Source organism: Acanthochromis polyacanthus, chromosome 15 (assembly GCF_021347895.1).
Source record: "Acanthochromis polyacanthus isolate Apoly-LR-REF ecotype Palm Island chromosome 15, KAUST_Apoly_ChrSc, whole genome shotgun sequence".
Classification (NCBI taxonomy): Eukaryota; Metazoa; Chordata; class Actinopteri; family Pomacentridae; genus Acanthochromis; species Acanthochromis polyacanthus.
The window spans coordinates 15,083,601-15,098,425 of NC_067127.1; the positions used below are offsets into that span (position 1 = coordinate 15,083,601).

The 14,825-nt window shown below is 39.8% G+C and overlaps 1 protein-coding gene across 2 annotated transcripts in view; it reads left to right on the forward strand.

Annotated features, from left to right (window-relative positions):
* The first annotated feature begins 881 nt into the window (after nucleotides 1-881).
* The window catches only part of micu1 (mitochondrial calcium uptake 1), a 34,442-nt gene continuing 20,498 nt past the window's right edge, over nucleotides 882-14,825 (forward strand). For both annotated transcript variants that reach the window (XM_022192358.2, XM_022192360.2), the window contains exons 1-5: nucleotides 882-1,042; nucleotides 6,235-6,399; nucleotides 7,450-7,645; nucleotides 10,387-10,549; nucleotides 13,373-13,416. In XM_022192358.2, the coding sequence (XP_022048050.1) occupies nucleotides 1,041-1,042; nucleotides 6,235-6,399; nucleotides 7,450-7,645; nucleotides 10,387-10,549; nucleotides 13,373-13,416 (570 nt within the window). In that variant the 5' untranslated portion in view covers nucleotides 882-1,040. The remainder of the gene's footprint in view (nucleotides 1,043-6,234; nucleotides 6,400-7,449; nucleotides 7,646-10,386; nucleotides 10,550-13,372; nucleotides 13,417-14,825) is intronic.

Sequence of the window (14,825 nt, forward strand, 5' to 3'; positions counted from 1 at the left end):
ATATGAGCATTTTCTGGTCCAATTATGTGTTAATTCATAGTTTGAGCTTTGTTTGTGTATCCACTCATTTCACTTTGCCAAAAGCTAAGGGGCAAATATTATAATTTTAAATTCGATTCTTAAATGTAGAATTTCACTGTGGCAATTGTGTTTTGCTGCTTTTAAGCTCAGCATTGTGTGATGATGTGTTACAAATGTTTATCTACAAACTGATTACATTCTGACATTCTTAGCATTTCTAAGAGAGGTCTATTGGTGTCAGCTGAGCAGCTTTGTGTTCTGTCTCCAGTTTGTGCATAACATCATTGGTGTCAATGCAAAGTCCCATCACGCAGAAATGTATGCGTTCACATATGTTTTCAAGTCAGCAATTACAACCAGCACACTGTGAAGAAGCAAGTCATTCAGATTTGTTCTATTTTAAAACTGCAGCTCTGTCAAGGGATGCCTGATTGATAGCAGAGATTTCCTATCCTTCAATTCAGCTATGCTACTGAAAAATAATGGTTTTTCAAACCATAAACTGAGTTGTGAAAGATGTATTTAAGTCTATATTTCCAAATGCACCTACACACACAGCAGTTCGTTTATGTCAAAGCTTTTTTAATGTGCTAAATAAACCTACTTTCTATGTAAACCGAATCAGAGCCATCGTATTTATTATGCAAATCATCTTCCCTGAAAAATACAACACCAGTACTATTGTGGTAATGACTTATTTTGTGTGTAACACGTGGTAATGACTGGAAACCGCAGAAGAGGAGACTTTAATGTGGCTATTTGACGTGACGCCACAAACTGATTTGATTTTGTGCTACTTACACAGTAACTGCATCCCCAGTAATGGTGGGAGGGAGCCCGGCTGAACTTCACGGGGCGGGATGCGGAGGTTGCCCCACCCCGCTGTCCGCACGGTGGCTCGGAACACGGAACTGTTGGTGCTGCGCTCCTCCATCTCTGCAGACAGAGGAGAGAAAGACGTACTCTGAAACGCCTGAGACAGTATCATTTTGGACTGACTGGCGTTTTCTTCGTCGCTAATGTGAGTAACTGTATCTTTACTTGGCTGTAAAACACACCTCTAATGACACAGTGAGTAACTAGCCAGTGAAACGGCAGCTGCCTTAGCTAGCAGTTGACATTTATCCTAGCGGTGACTGATTAGCTGCTAGCTAGCTAGCGTTAGCTGCCCTACCAAACAAATACCTGGCTGCTGGTCTCCATAGCTCGACAATTCCGCTGACAAATGATACAGTATTAGTACAGACGTTAGAAACATGTACATTATTACTGGTTTGCAGGCAGGTCACTGCTAAATTTGTATTCCTGCATGCTGTTGTCAGCGAAGTTGGATTATGGCTAAAAACAAAACACTGGGTCCATGTGCATCATAGGGACAACTTTGGGGTTCAGGTTTCCATAAACTGATTTATGTTTCTTTGTTTTGGGTTTAGATAGTTTACAAACTCTGTTAGCCTTCATTTGGTTTTATTCTGATCTTTGATTTAGCTGCACTCACCCGTTTTGTGTTCTGTACTAAAGTAGACGTATTCCTGTGTAAAATATAGTGGGGTCATAAATGACCCCAGTAGATCATTATAGTCGCTAAAATAGCTTGGTCGCTTGAGGGTTAGAGATCAATGCAATTTTTGAAGGTGCTCATTGCTTTCATGAGGCACTGAGGCCGACATGTACACTTACTACTAGTTCTCCATACAATAATCTCTCTGTTTATGCTTGCATGGAGTCAAATCGTTCCCTCGAAACAAATTAATTGCCATGTCTGTCATCGTTTACGTTGAATGCATTGCTAGCTCTACCTGAAGTCATGCAACAAAATCTTAGATGCCTGAAGCAGTAGAGGTGACTCTGCCCTCTGTCTCTCTGGACGTTTTTGTTTTTAAGATTTAAATCATTCTCTTGTGGGAAGGTCAATATATCTCTGTAAGCTCGTTGAGAAAGTACAATAATGCTGATTTACTGAGGCCCTGGTTGGTTCTAGTTTTCAGTGTTTCTCATCATGGGTTTAAAGGGTTGACTGTTGGACAGGCTAGACTGATTGATTTTAACATAAGGTAAACGAAAAGACTAACCTAAGACCTCTATATGCTTTTCAAGATTTAAATGATCAAAATTCTACGGTCACATATAAATACTTATGTTTCTCTTGTGGGATGGTCAATATATCTCTGTAAGCTGGTTGAGAAAGTACAATATTGTTGATTTACTGAGCCCTTGGTCACTTGCAGTGTTTAGTCTTCCTTCTTCCCTGGTTTAAAGGGTTGATTGTGGGACTGGCTAGACTGAATGATTTCAAAATATGGTTAATGAAAAGACCAGCCTGTGTTGTCTGTTGGCTTAAGTTTAATGTGTAAATAGGCGATCTGAGCAATTTTCATAAGTCCTGATAACGAATTCCTGATCAGATGATCTTCACAACTACTATATTGTCTGTTGGATGATGTTTTAAACATACCAAACTGTTGTCCTTGTTTTATAGATAAATAGGTTGGTAAAAGTGACTTGATGATACTCATCTTTCAAGGACACATCTTGAGAAGCACCTTGAGAATGCTTTAATAAGTCATAACACAGTCATACTACCATGAACACAATTATATCCACCAGTCACCCTTAAAATGTTTTTCCACTTTTTCGGTTCATTACCCACATACATAAAAATAGATTGCACTGTGTATCAAACTATTCAGCTTGCTAAAACCTCAGTGGATGGTCAAGACTTCTTGGTTGCTAGCTTTTTGTTGTCTTAATAGCATAAGATATTTCATTTCCTGTCCAAATTTTTGAATTCAGGGCATTCAAGTGAGGCTTCTTCACCAGAGGTGGTGGGTTACCATATATAGAATCACTTGTATTAACAAAGGCCTTGTCATTAGCGTGCAGTCAGACCAAATTCTACTGTGAGAACTTTATCACATGATGTGACCAAAGGCAGGGGGGACAGGAAATAGTATGTGTTGCATTGCAGCTGTAATATGCAGAAGCCAGCGTGGCTAGCAGGCTAACAACAGCCCACAAAATTTACATTTTGCTTTTTAACTTCTGTCACGGTCCTCACGCTCTCTTCTTTTCTGTTCCTTTTATTATATTATTTTGCTATCTAGTTATAAAACAAGAATATACAAAATCCCCCCCCATGAATACTTGCTCAAACTGTCTTAACACTGGAGAGCCGCATGATTTTGTATGACATAGTTCAGATGATTGAAGCTAAGGAGGTGGGTCATTTCTCAGCCAGAAGCAAATGTGTCTACATCACACAGACTTGAATGGGAAGTCAATTTCGGTCTGACTGCTCCATTACTCTGCGAAAATGGATGGCACACATGAGGAGGTTGTGGTTGTAGTATGGCTCACTACTTTATTCAGGATAGTTCTCACATTCCCAGAGCCCCATTCCTGGCCATAAAGGTTCTCACAGGACAGCACTGGCTTGTCCCATCTGTAGAAAATGTATTTTCTGTACAAACTCTAACCCTCCCAAATAGGAATTTCACAGATTATGGACAACTTTCCCTTTGCAAATGATTTATTTCAAATGAGAAGACACAGTTCAAAGATTTTGGCAGGCATTGCGCACAGTAGCTCAAGTGAATAGTCCACAGCTGGCAGTCCAAAAGATGAAGAAAACTAAATAACCGTTTCATCTTTGTCCCTCTGAATCTTGTGTCTTATGTAGACTCATCTGGCATATGTCTGTGTTTACGTCATACTTTTACTAGGGCAGCGATAAAGAGAAACAACTCTATTATTGTGCATAAAACCTCTCATCGCAGTCTCTCAGGGTCAGCATTTGTGAAAATATTTAGAAATGATGGCCTCAGTTCTTTATTTGGCTTAGTAGAAAAATACCTCATTGCTTTGCTACATAATACAGGTCAGAAGTAATTAATATCTGCAAAATTTGTAAGCAGAGAATGCTGCTCTGTTTCGAACAACATTGATTTATATATTTTTGTAGCCTGGTGGTGAAATATATGGAAGGTATCATTGTGTGAAAAAGTGTCCAAGCTTATTGTTGAATGTGTTATTCTAAAGCTGTGTGTAGTAGTAATAGCAACTTTCTTCCAGCTTGTCCTGTTGCATTACATGAGTGTTAGTCTTGTTGCTTTCAGTAGAGTTGTTGGCACCACTCTTTCAGCATCAAACTGTCTCCAGTTTCAGAGAAAGTGTCCATGCGTGCTTACTGTTCCCCTCAGTCCCCATTGTCATGGACTGCTGAACACTTCAATTAGCATATGCCATGTCTTCCTTTTCTTTCTGCTGACTCCGTTTGACTGTTGAAGCCTGAATTGTTAATAAGATATTGACAGGTGGTAGCTTTAGGCCTCAGTGGGGTGAACTCCTCCATCCTGTAGTTTGAAAAGTGCACACATGGGAGCTACAGATACACACCAGTGGCCCCTTGCTTAATTGTTAATCATCTTTCCGTGACACTGATGAATTAACAGAAGTGTAGTTTAAAATGAACTTCAGGAGCTTAGCTGTGCTGGTGGCAATTAGTTTTATCCTTTCTGTCTGTTGTTCTTTGGCTGTGAAAGGCTTCCAGGACGTTTATGCAGTGACCGGTGAAGGTATAATTTTGCCTGTAGTGCAGAAGGAAAATAGATCCCAAGAGTGAGCTGCCATTACTGTAAACGTTGCCTTTTGGAATGAGTGTTAGTTTTTTGGTTAAATTAATCAAATCCCTACCAAAAACCTCAATGAATGCTAATGTCACGATATTCAGGCGATATACTATAAAACTGTGTAGTTTCTAGGGCTGGACCCGAATATCCCGAATATCCGAATATTTGTTCGCTACGGCACTATCCGGATATTAATTTGGTATCGGAATATTCGCCCACGCCCACCCCCCCGTTGGACGTTACCGGGCGGAAAGAATATGCCGCTGCTTCCCTCCGACTTCGGCCCACATTGGCACTTATCGGCTCATCTCATCATGTGATCACATAAACATATACACATATGTCTATAACATATACACATATGTCTATGTGATCACTCCCTCCTCCCGCCAGATGAAAATATTCGGAGCTCGTCTCTTCTTTGCGCCTTCGGCCCACTTCTGCTCGTCCCACCGTGTTCTTCGGCTCATTTCGGCTCCTCCATTTGTGTTTGTAAACACCACCCGAATGGCCTGGTGGCTGCCGACTCTGACGTCACGCTTCACTTCGTTGCAGAAACACAAGACAAGATGCCGAAGACCTCTGCTGTTTGAGAATTCTTCAGTTTAACTGAAGACAAAACGAAGGCAACGAAGGTCGGTTTACACTGGGTTCAGTCTGTCATCAGGAAATGTTGGACAGAACTTTCTAAAAATGAGAAAGGATCCGAATTTTCGAGCCGTCTCTGCCACAAGCCACCACCACCGCCGCCACCACTACTACTGCACCTCCGCCGCCGCCGCCGCTCCCCCGTCGGACGTTATGGGGCGGAACGAATATTCGGATATTCGTCTTCAATAGGGCCAGAATATTCGGAGGTTTCACACAGTTGGTGTCTATATTTTTTCTGCATCCCATGCTAGACAAACAACCAAGAATTGACGAGCATTTGACTTTTAGTGCAATGCGGCTCTTCAGGACCATTAACCAGGAGCCCTCTTTAGATAACATCTATGGACACTGTTGACATTCTCCTACCGAGCTTGATGGAGTCACCTGGAATAACTTTCCAACAGTCTTGAAGGAATTCTCACATATGCTGAGCCCTTTCTGACTGCCATTAATTTTCTCTGCTGTCCAACTCCTCTCAAACCATCACACCAGTTTTGATGTTGCACTTCATAATTTCTTTTTCTTGGTCAAGTAGCCATTAGAGAGAGTAGAAGTTCCTGGAAATCTGTTCTTCTTATTGGTTTCATTCAGTAGTGGTGTCTTTGCAGCAATTGTAACCATGAAGACCTGATTGACACATTCTCCTCCAAGCAGTCGCTGTTAAGTTGTCTGCTGCATGGACTGTGGTAGACATTGATGGGAAGCTTTAATCTGAAGCCCATTAACAGGCAAATCCTGAGGCTTTCATCAATGCTCTTGTGGTTATTACATCATGCCATAAGCACCATTCCATCATTTTATTCTACAATGTATGAAAATAACCATACATTTGAATAAGTACGTGTGTCAAAACTTTGAACTTGTACTCTATGACTGTCCTGTAGAGTGTTAGGTGTGTCTGCCTTACTCAGTCTTTTGTCTTTCCTCCCTGCAGGATGTTCCGCCTTCGGGCATTGTCCGCAGTTTCGGTGGGGCTTGCACAGTTGTCCCGGCGTTATCACAATGGGGCTGTCCGAGGATCTGGTCGGAGGAGGCTGATGCTGGCAGCCCTGGCTGGTGCAACTGGTGTGTCTGCTAGTGCTGGACTGCTGTGGCAAAGGTAGGACTGCACCCTTTAATACACCTTTATACTTCTATTTACCACTGATTAAATAATCTTCATTTAAATTCTGTATACTTTGGTCTCTCAGAGCATTTTGAAGCCAACTGACTAGTAAACACTACTGTGATTGATTTATGGACCTGTCTAGTCTGTAGGTGACCTCTCCCCCAGTGTCAGTTAAGGTTAGCCCCTGGCCCAGTGGTGCCTTCGTCAGTGTCACATGACTGGGTATTAATTTTTCACGTCTTTAAAGCTGCTTTTTATGGATTTCCTGCCACATCAAAATATCCCTCTGATTGACACAATTCTCTTTGGAGTGTGCCATTTGTTGTCTTTCATCATGAGTTTCATTGTCTTCTATTTGGTGTGGTCCCCATTCAATAAAAATATCTTAATTTACATCGAGTCGGCTACAATTTTCTTGCGGTGCAGTACTCAGTAGTAGTTTGACTTTAGGCCACATGCCAAATTCGATTCCCCAATTCTCATGTTTTTATGGCTATTCATTACTAAGCAGCCTGTGTGTTTAGTTAAGGCAAAGCAGTAGAGAGGGTGTTAATGTGAGAGCTCTATGGGGAGAGAATGACTAGGCTGCAGGAGGCAAAGTGATGGATGGTGCCTCAGGGCATTTGAGACTGATGGGACGAGACTGTTCCAGGCCTTCACCCCAGGCTTCATTCTCCTTGTGTCTCATTAAACTGAATTATTCAGCCTGCCCGAGACAGACCCAGCTATTTATTATTATTATTCCAGTTTTCAATTTAGTCAGAAAAATGGTCAAGTGGGAGTTGGGCCATGGTAAACACCTCCGCATTGAACAGAAGAGTAAAGCACAGTGCAGCACATAATCTTCTTTTGTCTGTGTTAACGTTATTTAGCATCACAGTGACAGTACATGACTAGCTGCAAAACAACTAGTTATACTTATTGCTATAGCAAAATGCAGATAGTTTGTAACACTTCACTCAATAGTTATCTGTCAGATAACATGGAACTGTCTCTCAGGTGTTAATTTGTTTTCTAATGTGTTTCTTTGTCAAAAACTAGAGCATATGCAGATGCAGGGTCATCTGTGAGACACGCTGAGCAGCCAGGTGGAGATGAAGCTGAATTTGTGAGAGATGCAGACTCTGAGACGGAGTCAGAGAAATCAGTGGAGCCCAGCAGTGGAGATGAGGAAGCAAAAGATGAAGGTGGAGATGGGAAAAAAAAGAAGCCACGCTCTGGGTTCCGTGACCGCAAGGTAATCAATAAACAATAAACATTCAGCCATTCAGTCAGTCTCCTATTTAATTCATCTTCAGGATGGTGTTTTGAAAGCCCCCCCAATCAATTTTCAATATGCAAACGCCAGTATATTTTGACTAATTATTTACAGAGACGCACAAAGGTAATCAGCATGCACTTCTGCTGTCATAAACAACAGAAATGTACCACCCGTACGATTTTATTGCTGTTAATTAGGAACCCGATGACAAAGGACAAACAGAAGAAGAACAAAGGTACTTTGATGCCAAATGAACATGGTTTGTAGCTGAGCATATTGGAGTCAGACGAGGAAGAGGAAGAATAGAAGAGCTTTCAACAGAAGCCATTTTTAAATCAAATGTCATGTAATGTACAGGTACATGAACCTTATGGATGCTGATGTAAAAATTGCACAGTCACTCTTGTCTTAACAGCAGCCATAGTCTCCTATAAGTATACAAATGTTTAGACAGCAAATTTAGACTGAGACTATCCTTTAAGTAGTTCAGTGGCAATGGAGTTTTACAGTATGTGAACACTATTTTTAAGTATCTTGTCCATCTGTGTGTCTTTTATGAATCCATGCCAGCTATTGCTGAGGTAGGAGGTGTTATGTTTTCAGGTTGTCTGTCTGTACATCCATGCTTTGGTCCATCTCAGTCCTGTGAGTGCAATAATTCAGAAGCACCTTAAAGGAATTTATTCAAATTTGGCATGAAAGTCAACTTGTACTCGAGGGTGATTGGAATTTGGTGGTCCAAGGTCAAGATCACGTGACAGCACCTTGGTTCCATTCTTAGGAATTGCCTGGGGGGGGGGGAATTTCATTACATCTGGCACAAATTCCCACTTGGATTCAAGGTTGAACTGATTGAAACTTGGTGGTTGAATGTTAAAGGCACTTTTACCTCACAAAACACATTTTTGGCCATAACTTAAGAATTAATACACTAATTATGACAAAAATTACATAAATGTCTAATCGGATAAATTGATGAAGGGTCAATGTGACAACGTAATGTTGTACAAAAACACTTTTCTGGCCATTATTCATTTCCATAACTCAAACAGAAAAGGAAACTGTGACCTTTTCATATTTAGGTATAAACTGAAACGCTGACACAGGTATTGGGTGCCAATCTTGAAACTGTGGTGATTGTTTGAAACGTCTGTGCTGCCAAGTTGAGGATATCTGTGAAGCATCCATGTTTTAAAATCTGTAGCAATTCTATTTGAAGCGTGGTCTACTGTCAGAGCTACAACTTTGTGGTCAGAATTAGCTTTGTTGGCCAAGCCTATAAACACCTGCAAGGAATTTCACTCATTTTTTTTTTTTGCTTCTGTCTATGAACTTAGACACTTCAAAGTCCTCGCTACATATATTCTATGAGTCTGGACAGGCATTGATGTTTACTGCAACTTCACTCGTTGGCTACACCTTGAGGCTGTAATTCAGTTTATTTCGTAACTTCTTTTTAAAGATGTTCAGGGCCATCTGAGTAATATCACCTCAAATGCAAAATTATTCAGGAGCTGGGAATTTGTACTCTAATATGTATTTAAAATTCATTGCTTTCACCTTTCTACTTTTAATCTGATTAGCATTTAAGTCTCAGATGTTGCACAGGAATCTGATAAGAAAAAGAGTGATGTAGCTTGAATTTCAGCTACATGCCTGCGTATGGGTGTTATTTGTATTGGAAAGAGAAAATGTAAATAACAGAAAGCTTAAAACAACAAATCTCAGTGAGGGTGATGTGGATTCTGTAAATCTGAGATGAAAGCTTGAGAGAAATGAATGACAACCTATCCCAGATTTTTGGTCATTCGGACGCTCTGCTGCTTTCATAAAATTGTCCTAAAAACTCTCATCCGTACACAGGTGGTTGCCTCTGATGGGGACATGCCCCTGATGATTTCCCCAGAGACCATTAAGGTCTGCTAAAGAGGATAAACCCACACCAAAACATGTAATCATAACCAAACGCAGAGTGGAGTTCAATCAGTCATCTCTCTCCAAGTCTCTGTCCCACACTTGCTGATATCAAATTGAACTTGACAACAGCTTCAAAAAGTTAAAGCTGTAAAATGTTTTATTCCCTTTTTCTCCTGGGACTTTCTGTAGTGTACACAATCATTCACTGTCACACAAAATACCCACTTGTGTGGAACACACTTGTTCTAAACACACACTGCTCTGGTAATTTACCAGCTATGTCGCATCTGTTTAAAACCTTCTGCTGAAAAATAGATGAAACTGTCAAAACAAACGCTGGTGTCGTTTATGTGCGTAACAGTACTGAATAAATCGTCTTGTATTCCATGCTAGCAGCACGACGTGTCAGTGATGCCATGCTGATGGTTTTTGTTCTTACGCGTGATGTCCACAGCTTTATATGGCTACAGTAACTTAGCAGTCTGTTTTCATGTTGTCTTGTCAGTCAGTCTGACCCTGAAAACACCTGATTTCCTGTTTGGACTGTGTGGTAGTTGAGTCAGGAGGTTAATAAACCTCCCCATCAGGGCTGACAACTGACTGCCGCCTGCTTCCTCACTCTTGTCACTCCCTCATTTCTTCTGCATCGTCTTAACTCTCCTTCGAATTATTTAAATTGCTACACTCGTGCTTGAAATATTGCTGGTTCTTTCATCCTGTTGATGTTTAGCATTAGACTGGTGCTCATGCTTAATGTGTGGAGCTTGTGTCATTAATTGTGCCTCCTGTCTGGTTGGCAGGTGATGGAGTATGAGAACAGGATAAGGGCTTACTCAACTCCAGACAAGATTTTCCGCTACTTTGCCACGCTGAAGGTCATCAGTGAGCACGGGGATGCTGAGGTTTACATGACACCTCAGGACTTCATACGCTCTATCACACCTAATGAGAAGCAGCCTGAGAGTGAGTATCTTTTTTATCTTCCACTGCTTTTGCCATCTTTTAACACTAATGTATTTACATATTTACTGGCATACTCAATGTTTTCTGTTATTTTGCTCATTCATTTATTTGTTTGGCACTGTAGGCTCAAAATAAGTCTAATCCTGCACTTCATCCAGAATCTTAAGCCAAGATACACCCTGAAAATCTTGCATATGTGACAGTACATGCTTAAAAGTTGTTTATGGTCATCACTGTCAAGGGTAAGATGTTTCCAGTTAAAGATCATGTTGCCCCCCTTCCCAGAGCATTACCCAACACTCCTTCCCTCGTATTCTATCCAGCTACAGGGACACTTCACACACGCTTGCCAATTCTGGACTTGTGACAATTCGTGGTATAACGATACCACTGACTGTGAAATATGAGGGGGGAGGGGTGACAGAGCTGTCTGATCCCGCTGAGTTGAGGGAATCACGACACAGCAGTTGCTATATCAATTAACGGGTTCAAACCGGAGCAGATCTCATGCGTCACACATGGAGCCAGTAAGAGATATTTGATCTTCAGCCATGGGAGGGCTGTAAAGGCAGCGAGCTTAACTTGGATCGCCCCATTCTCATCTTTATCTGTCATTATTATTCAACATGAAAATGCAGTTAGACTCCTGTGACATTTTATTGGATGGGAATACATTAGCCTCCATCACAGACTTGCGGTTGAAATCTTAGAGTGTGAGGAGTGTTACTTCTGGAGCCTTCATTCACAGTGAAAGAGTCAAGGCAGCAGTTAGCACCTAATAAGGACTTATCTGGGCCTGTCACGTCTATGCTGCCATTCCCGCTCACCTCAGTACTTCCATCTGTTAATCATGTTCAAGACTTCACCTAGAACAGTACTCTGCCGCCCCATGTCACGATTCCCCAGCTCTTCATTTCTTTATCTTGCCTTTTGCTCTCCAAAACTGGTATTAAAGTAATGAAGAACTGAGCTCTGCTGCATAAGCAAAGGTTCAGCTAACCTGATGAATAAGCCAAGAGAACCTACAGTTTACAGCCATTTCACTCTTTTTAAAGGCCTCCAACTAAGTAAGCTTAACTAATTACAACCCGTTTTATAGTCTGAGTTGCTGACAACAAATTGATGCATTAGTGTGCTTTTATTGTTTTAATGCTCAGCTTCTTTGCCAGAGATGATGAATTACCTACAGATTCGATAAATTACTTATAAGATAGTTTTATCTGCCTTTTTATTTTGAATTCTTGTTTGGATGGGGTCTGGAGATACAAAGACAGAATAGTTAGAAAAACTGCATCCCAGCTAAGACACTAAATCTTAGGTCATGGCATAAAGTAATCCCCAAACCTGACGGTGTAGCCCTGCAATGGCTAATAGTAATGATTTCAGATGTTTAAAGCAAATTGTGAAGTAAAGTTAGGATTTTTTTTTTTTTTGGTGCAACCCAGTGGTTAGGGTGCATGACACTTGAGCTAGAATGCCCTTTGATTTGACTCTTGGCCAGACAGATCTTTGCTGCATGTCATTCCACTCCTTTTATTTCCTTACATTTCCCATCTATCTCTACTGTACTATGAGAAAGCAATGCAATTTAGACTCAAGTAAAAAAAAAAAAAAAAAAGAATCAACTGATTTTTATTCCTAGGATGTTTTTCCCTAAAATTTCATTAGAAGAAGGCAGCTTTTTTTACACTTAAAGACTTTGAATTGTAACAGGCATTGTTTGGTGAAGAAATGTGGGCTTTCGTTCAGCGATCCACCTCTGGAATCTGAATCTCTGTTGTTGATGGTAATTGACCTGTAGTTAAATCAGCAGAAGACTTATTTCCAGAGGTCTTGGTTGTGATTAGATTTCCTGAAATGCTGATAAAGCCAACTTCAAATGAAATTCATTCATTTAATTCGTTCAGTTTAAGGACATTATAATCCAGGTCACACCCTCCCTTTAGTTAAGTTTATTTAAGACAGGCCAGTCTTTCTGTGTGATGTAAAGAACCTTGTGTGCCCTGTAGAATACTGCATGCTTCAACCTGTAGCACAGGAGAATTGCTGCATTACTTAGAAAATAGTCACCTCAGCCAGGGTTTTTTAGTTGAATTATCTTTGTTTGGAGGGTATGAATGTCTGTTTTACACAAAATGCATAACTCATCATTACATCTTTATTTGACTGAGTTTAGTAAAATGTGCTGACAGTCACATTTTATTCTTCCTGTCTTTGCAGGGAGCAGAATTCTAATAAGCAAAAAAATGAGTTGATGGCTTTTGCATAGAAAGATCTGACATAAATATACAGAGATTAATAGACTAAACAATCAGTGTATAATGAAAGCTACTCATTTTCAGCATATCACTAGCTTTGCTTCACTGAGGTGATTAACTGTGTTAGCATGGTATAATGACAGTGATTTATAATAAACACAGACACCTCCAGATACTAATTTCAAGCTATGCTGTATATGAATACAAATAATAGATACTGTTGTTCTTGATTTGTGCTGCTGACCTGAATCGATAAAATATACCAATGTTTCAGAAGTGTGTGGTAACCGATGATGTGGACAGTCAAAGCTGAATGCTGGTGATTGTTTGTTTTAAAGATCTAGATAAATGGAAATGCGTTGCTAATGACTATTATTACTCTCTAGCATATGCCATCAATTACCAGAGGTTTGGTAACGACACCAAGTAAATATAATCGCTGTGCTTCATGCTAACATAATTCTTGTTGCCCCTGTGTTTGTACCTAGTCTGCCTCACATCTGATTTGTTAGAATATTTCATCTTAATCTGCATGTCTCTATTTATTTCTCTCGTTCTTTTTCAGACCTAGGTCTGGATCAGTTCATTGTGAAACGCTATGATGGGAAGGTAAGAAATGGGTGTCTTAGTGGTAAAGATCTATCATGGATGTCAGAAGTAGGGGGTTTATAATTATTGCTTAGTTTAATCTTTTGAAAGTAAGCATTGAGGGATTTTGTAAATATATTGTAGCCCAAATTATTATTTAATTTCCCCAGAAACCTATGGGCTAATTATGCATTATGAGCATTTCTTTCCTTCTCACTACACGGCTTGCTAGTTTCCCAGAGGGGGTTTAATCCCCAAATGACCAAAGTGAAAAAATGGCTTAAAGACTCAGTTCATCCAAAATACAAAAACGTAATTTTCTCACTTGACCTGAATTCCTTGTGTTGGTGTCTGACCGTTCAGATCATTTCAGTTTTATGTTCTGAGGTTTTAAGAGGTCTGTCTCTTAAACTTCTGGCTCTACCCCACTACAATGAAGGTGTTAATGTCCCTGAAGCGCTAAAAATACGTAGAAAAACTTAACATTAACACGTTACTCTGGACAATAGCATTGTACAAATGGATTTTATTTTTTTGGAGTCGTAGGTGGTTCCAAGTAAACTCAGCATTCAGTAACAAAATGCTAAAATTAATATAAACTTTTTAATGAAGTTATCTCTTCATAGTCTCATCAGAATTTTTATTTTTCTGAATGTCTTAAATCCAAAATATTGATCTTATTTTCATACAGAAAAGATAAGGCATCTACACTTGATAATCAGGCTTTATAACCCCAGAATACATTAAGGGTTTTATCTGTTCATGACTTTTAGTATTAAAATATGCCTACACAGGGAAGGAATTACAAAGGTGGTTTTCAAAAATGATGGTCTTATCTCACTGTGGTAGTGTGAAATAACATGACAATAAAAGCTGTGGCTTTTATTATCTCTTGAACAGAAATAATCAGTGTCAGCTTCAGGTTAACTTCTAAATGCCTATCAAGACACAGGCAAATTTGTATGTACACTAAAGCAGTTTAACATTTTTTTTTAGCTAGTTTAAATACATCTTTTGCTAAATGTCAAATTTTATGTCAGTGTCAGATTTATTTATATACCACTTTTAAAGACCTCTGGCCAACCAAAGGGCTTTACAGTAAAATAAATCAACAGTATGAGAACAAATATATATGTATGCAATATTATCCAAAATCATAATGAAAATCTTATCGTCCAAAATCTAGCTATTGTTTCATTCAACCATCTTTCAGGCAGGAATGGTATTGAAAGAAGAGGTTCAGTGCAACTACAAATATAGTATAAATACAGTAGTACGAGTGGAGATAAGTAGTTGCCATAGAAATAAACAAATTCTTCAGGAACAGTGAGGTTACAGGACTGTAAAGGAAGGCATATGAAAAGAGAGAGTGGAGAAAACACATTTGGGAAAGAATGCTGAATTTTTTAGCAAATGTCCCCATACTACTG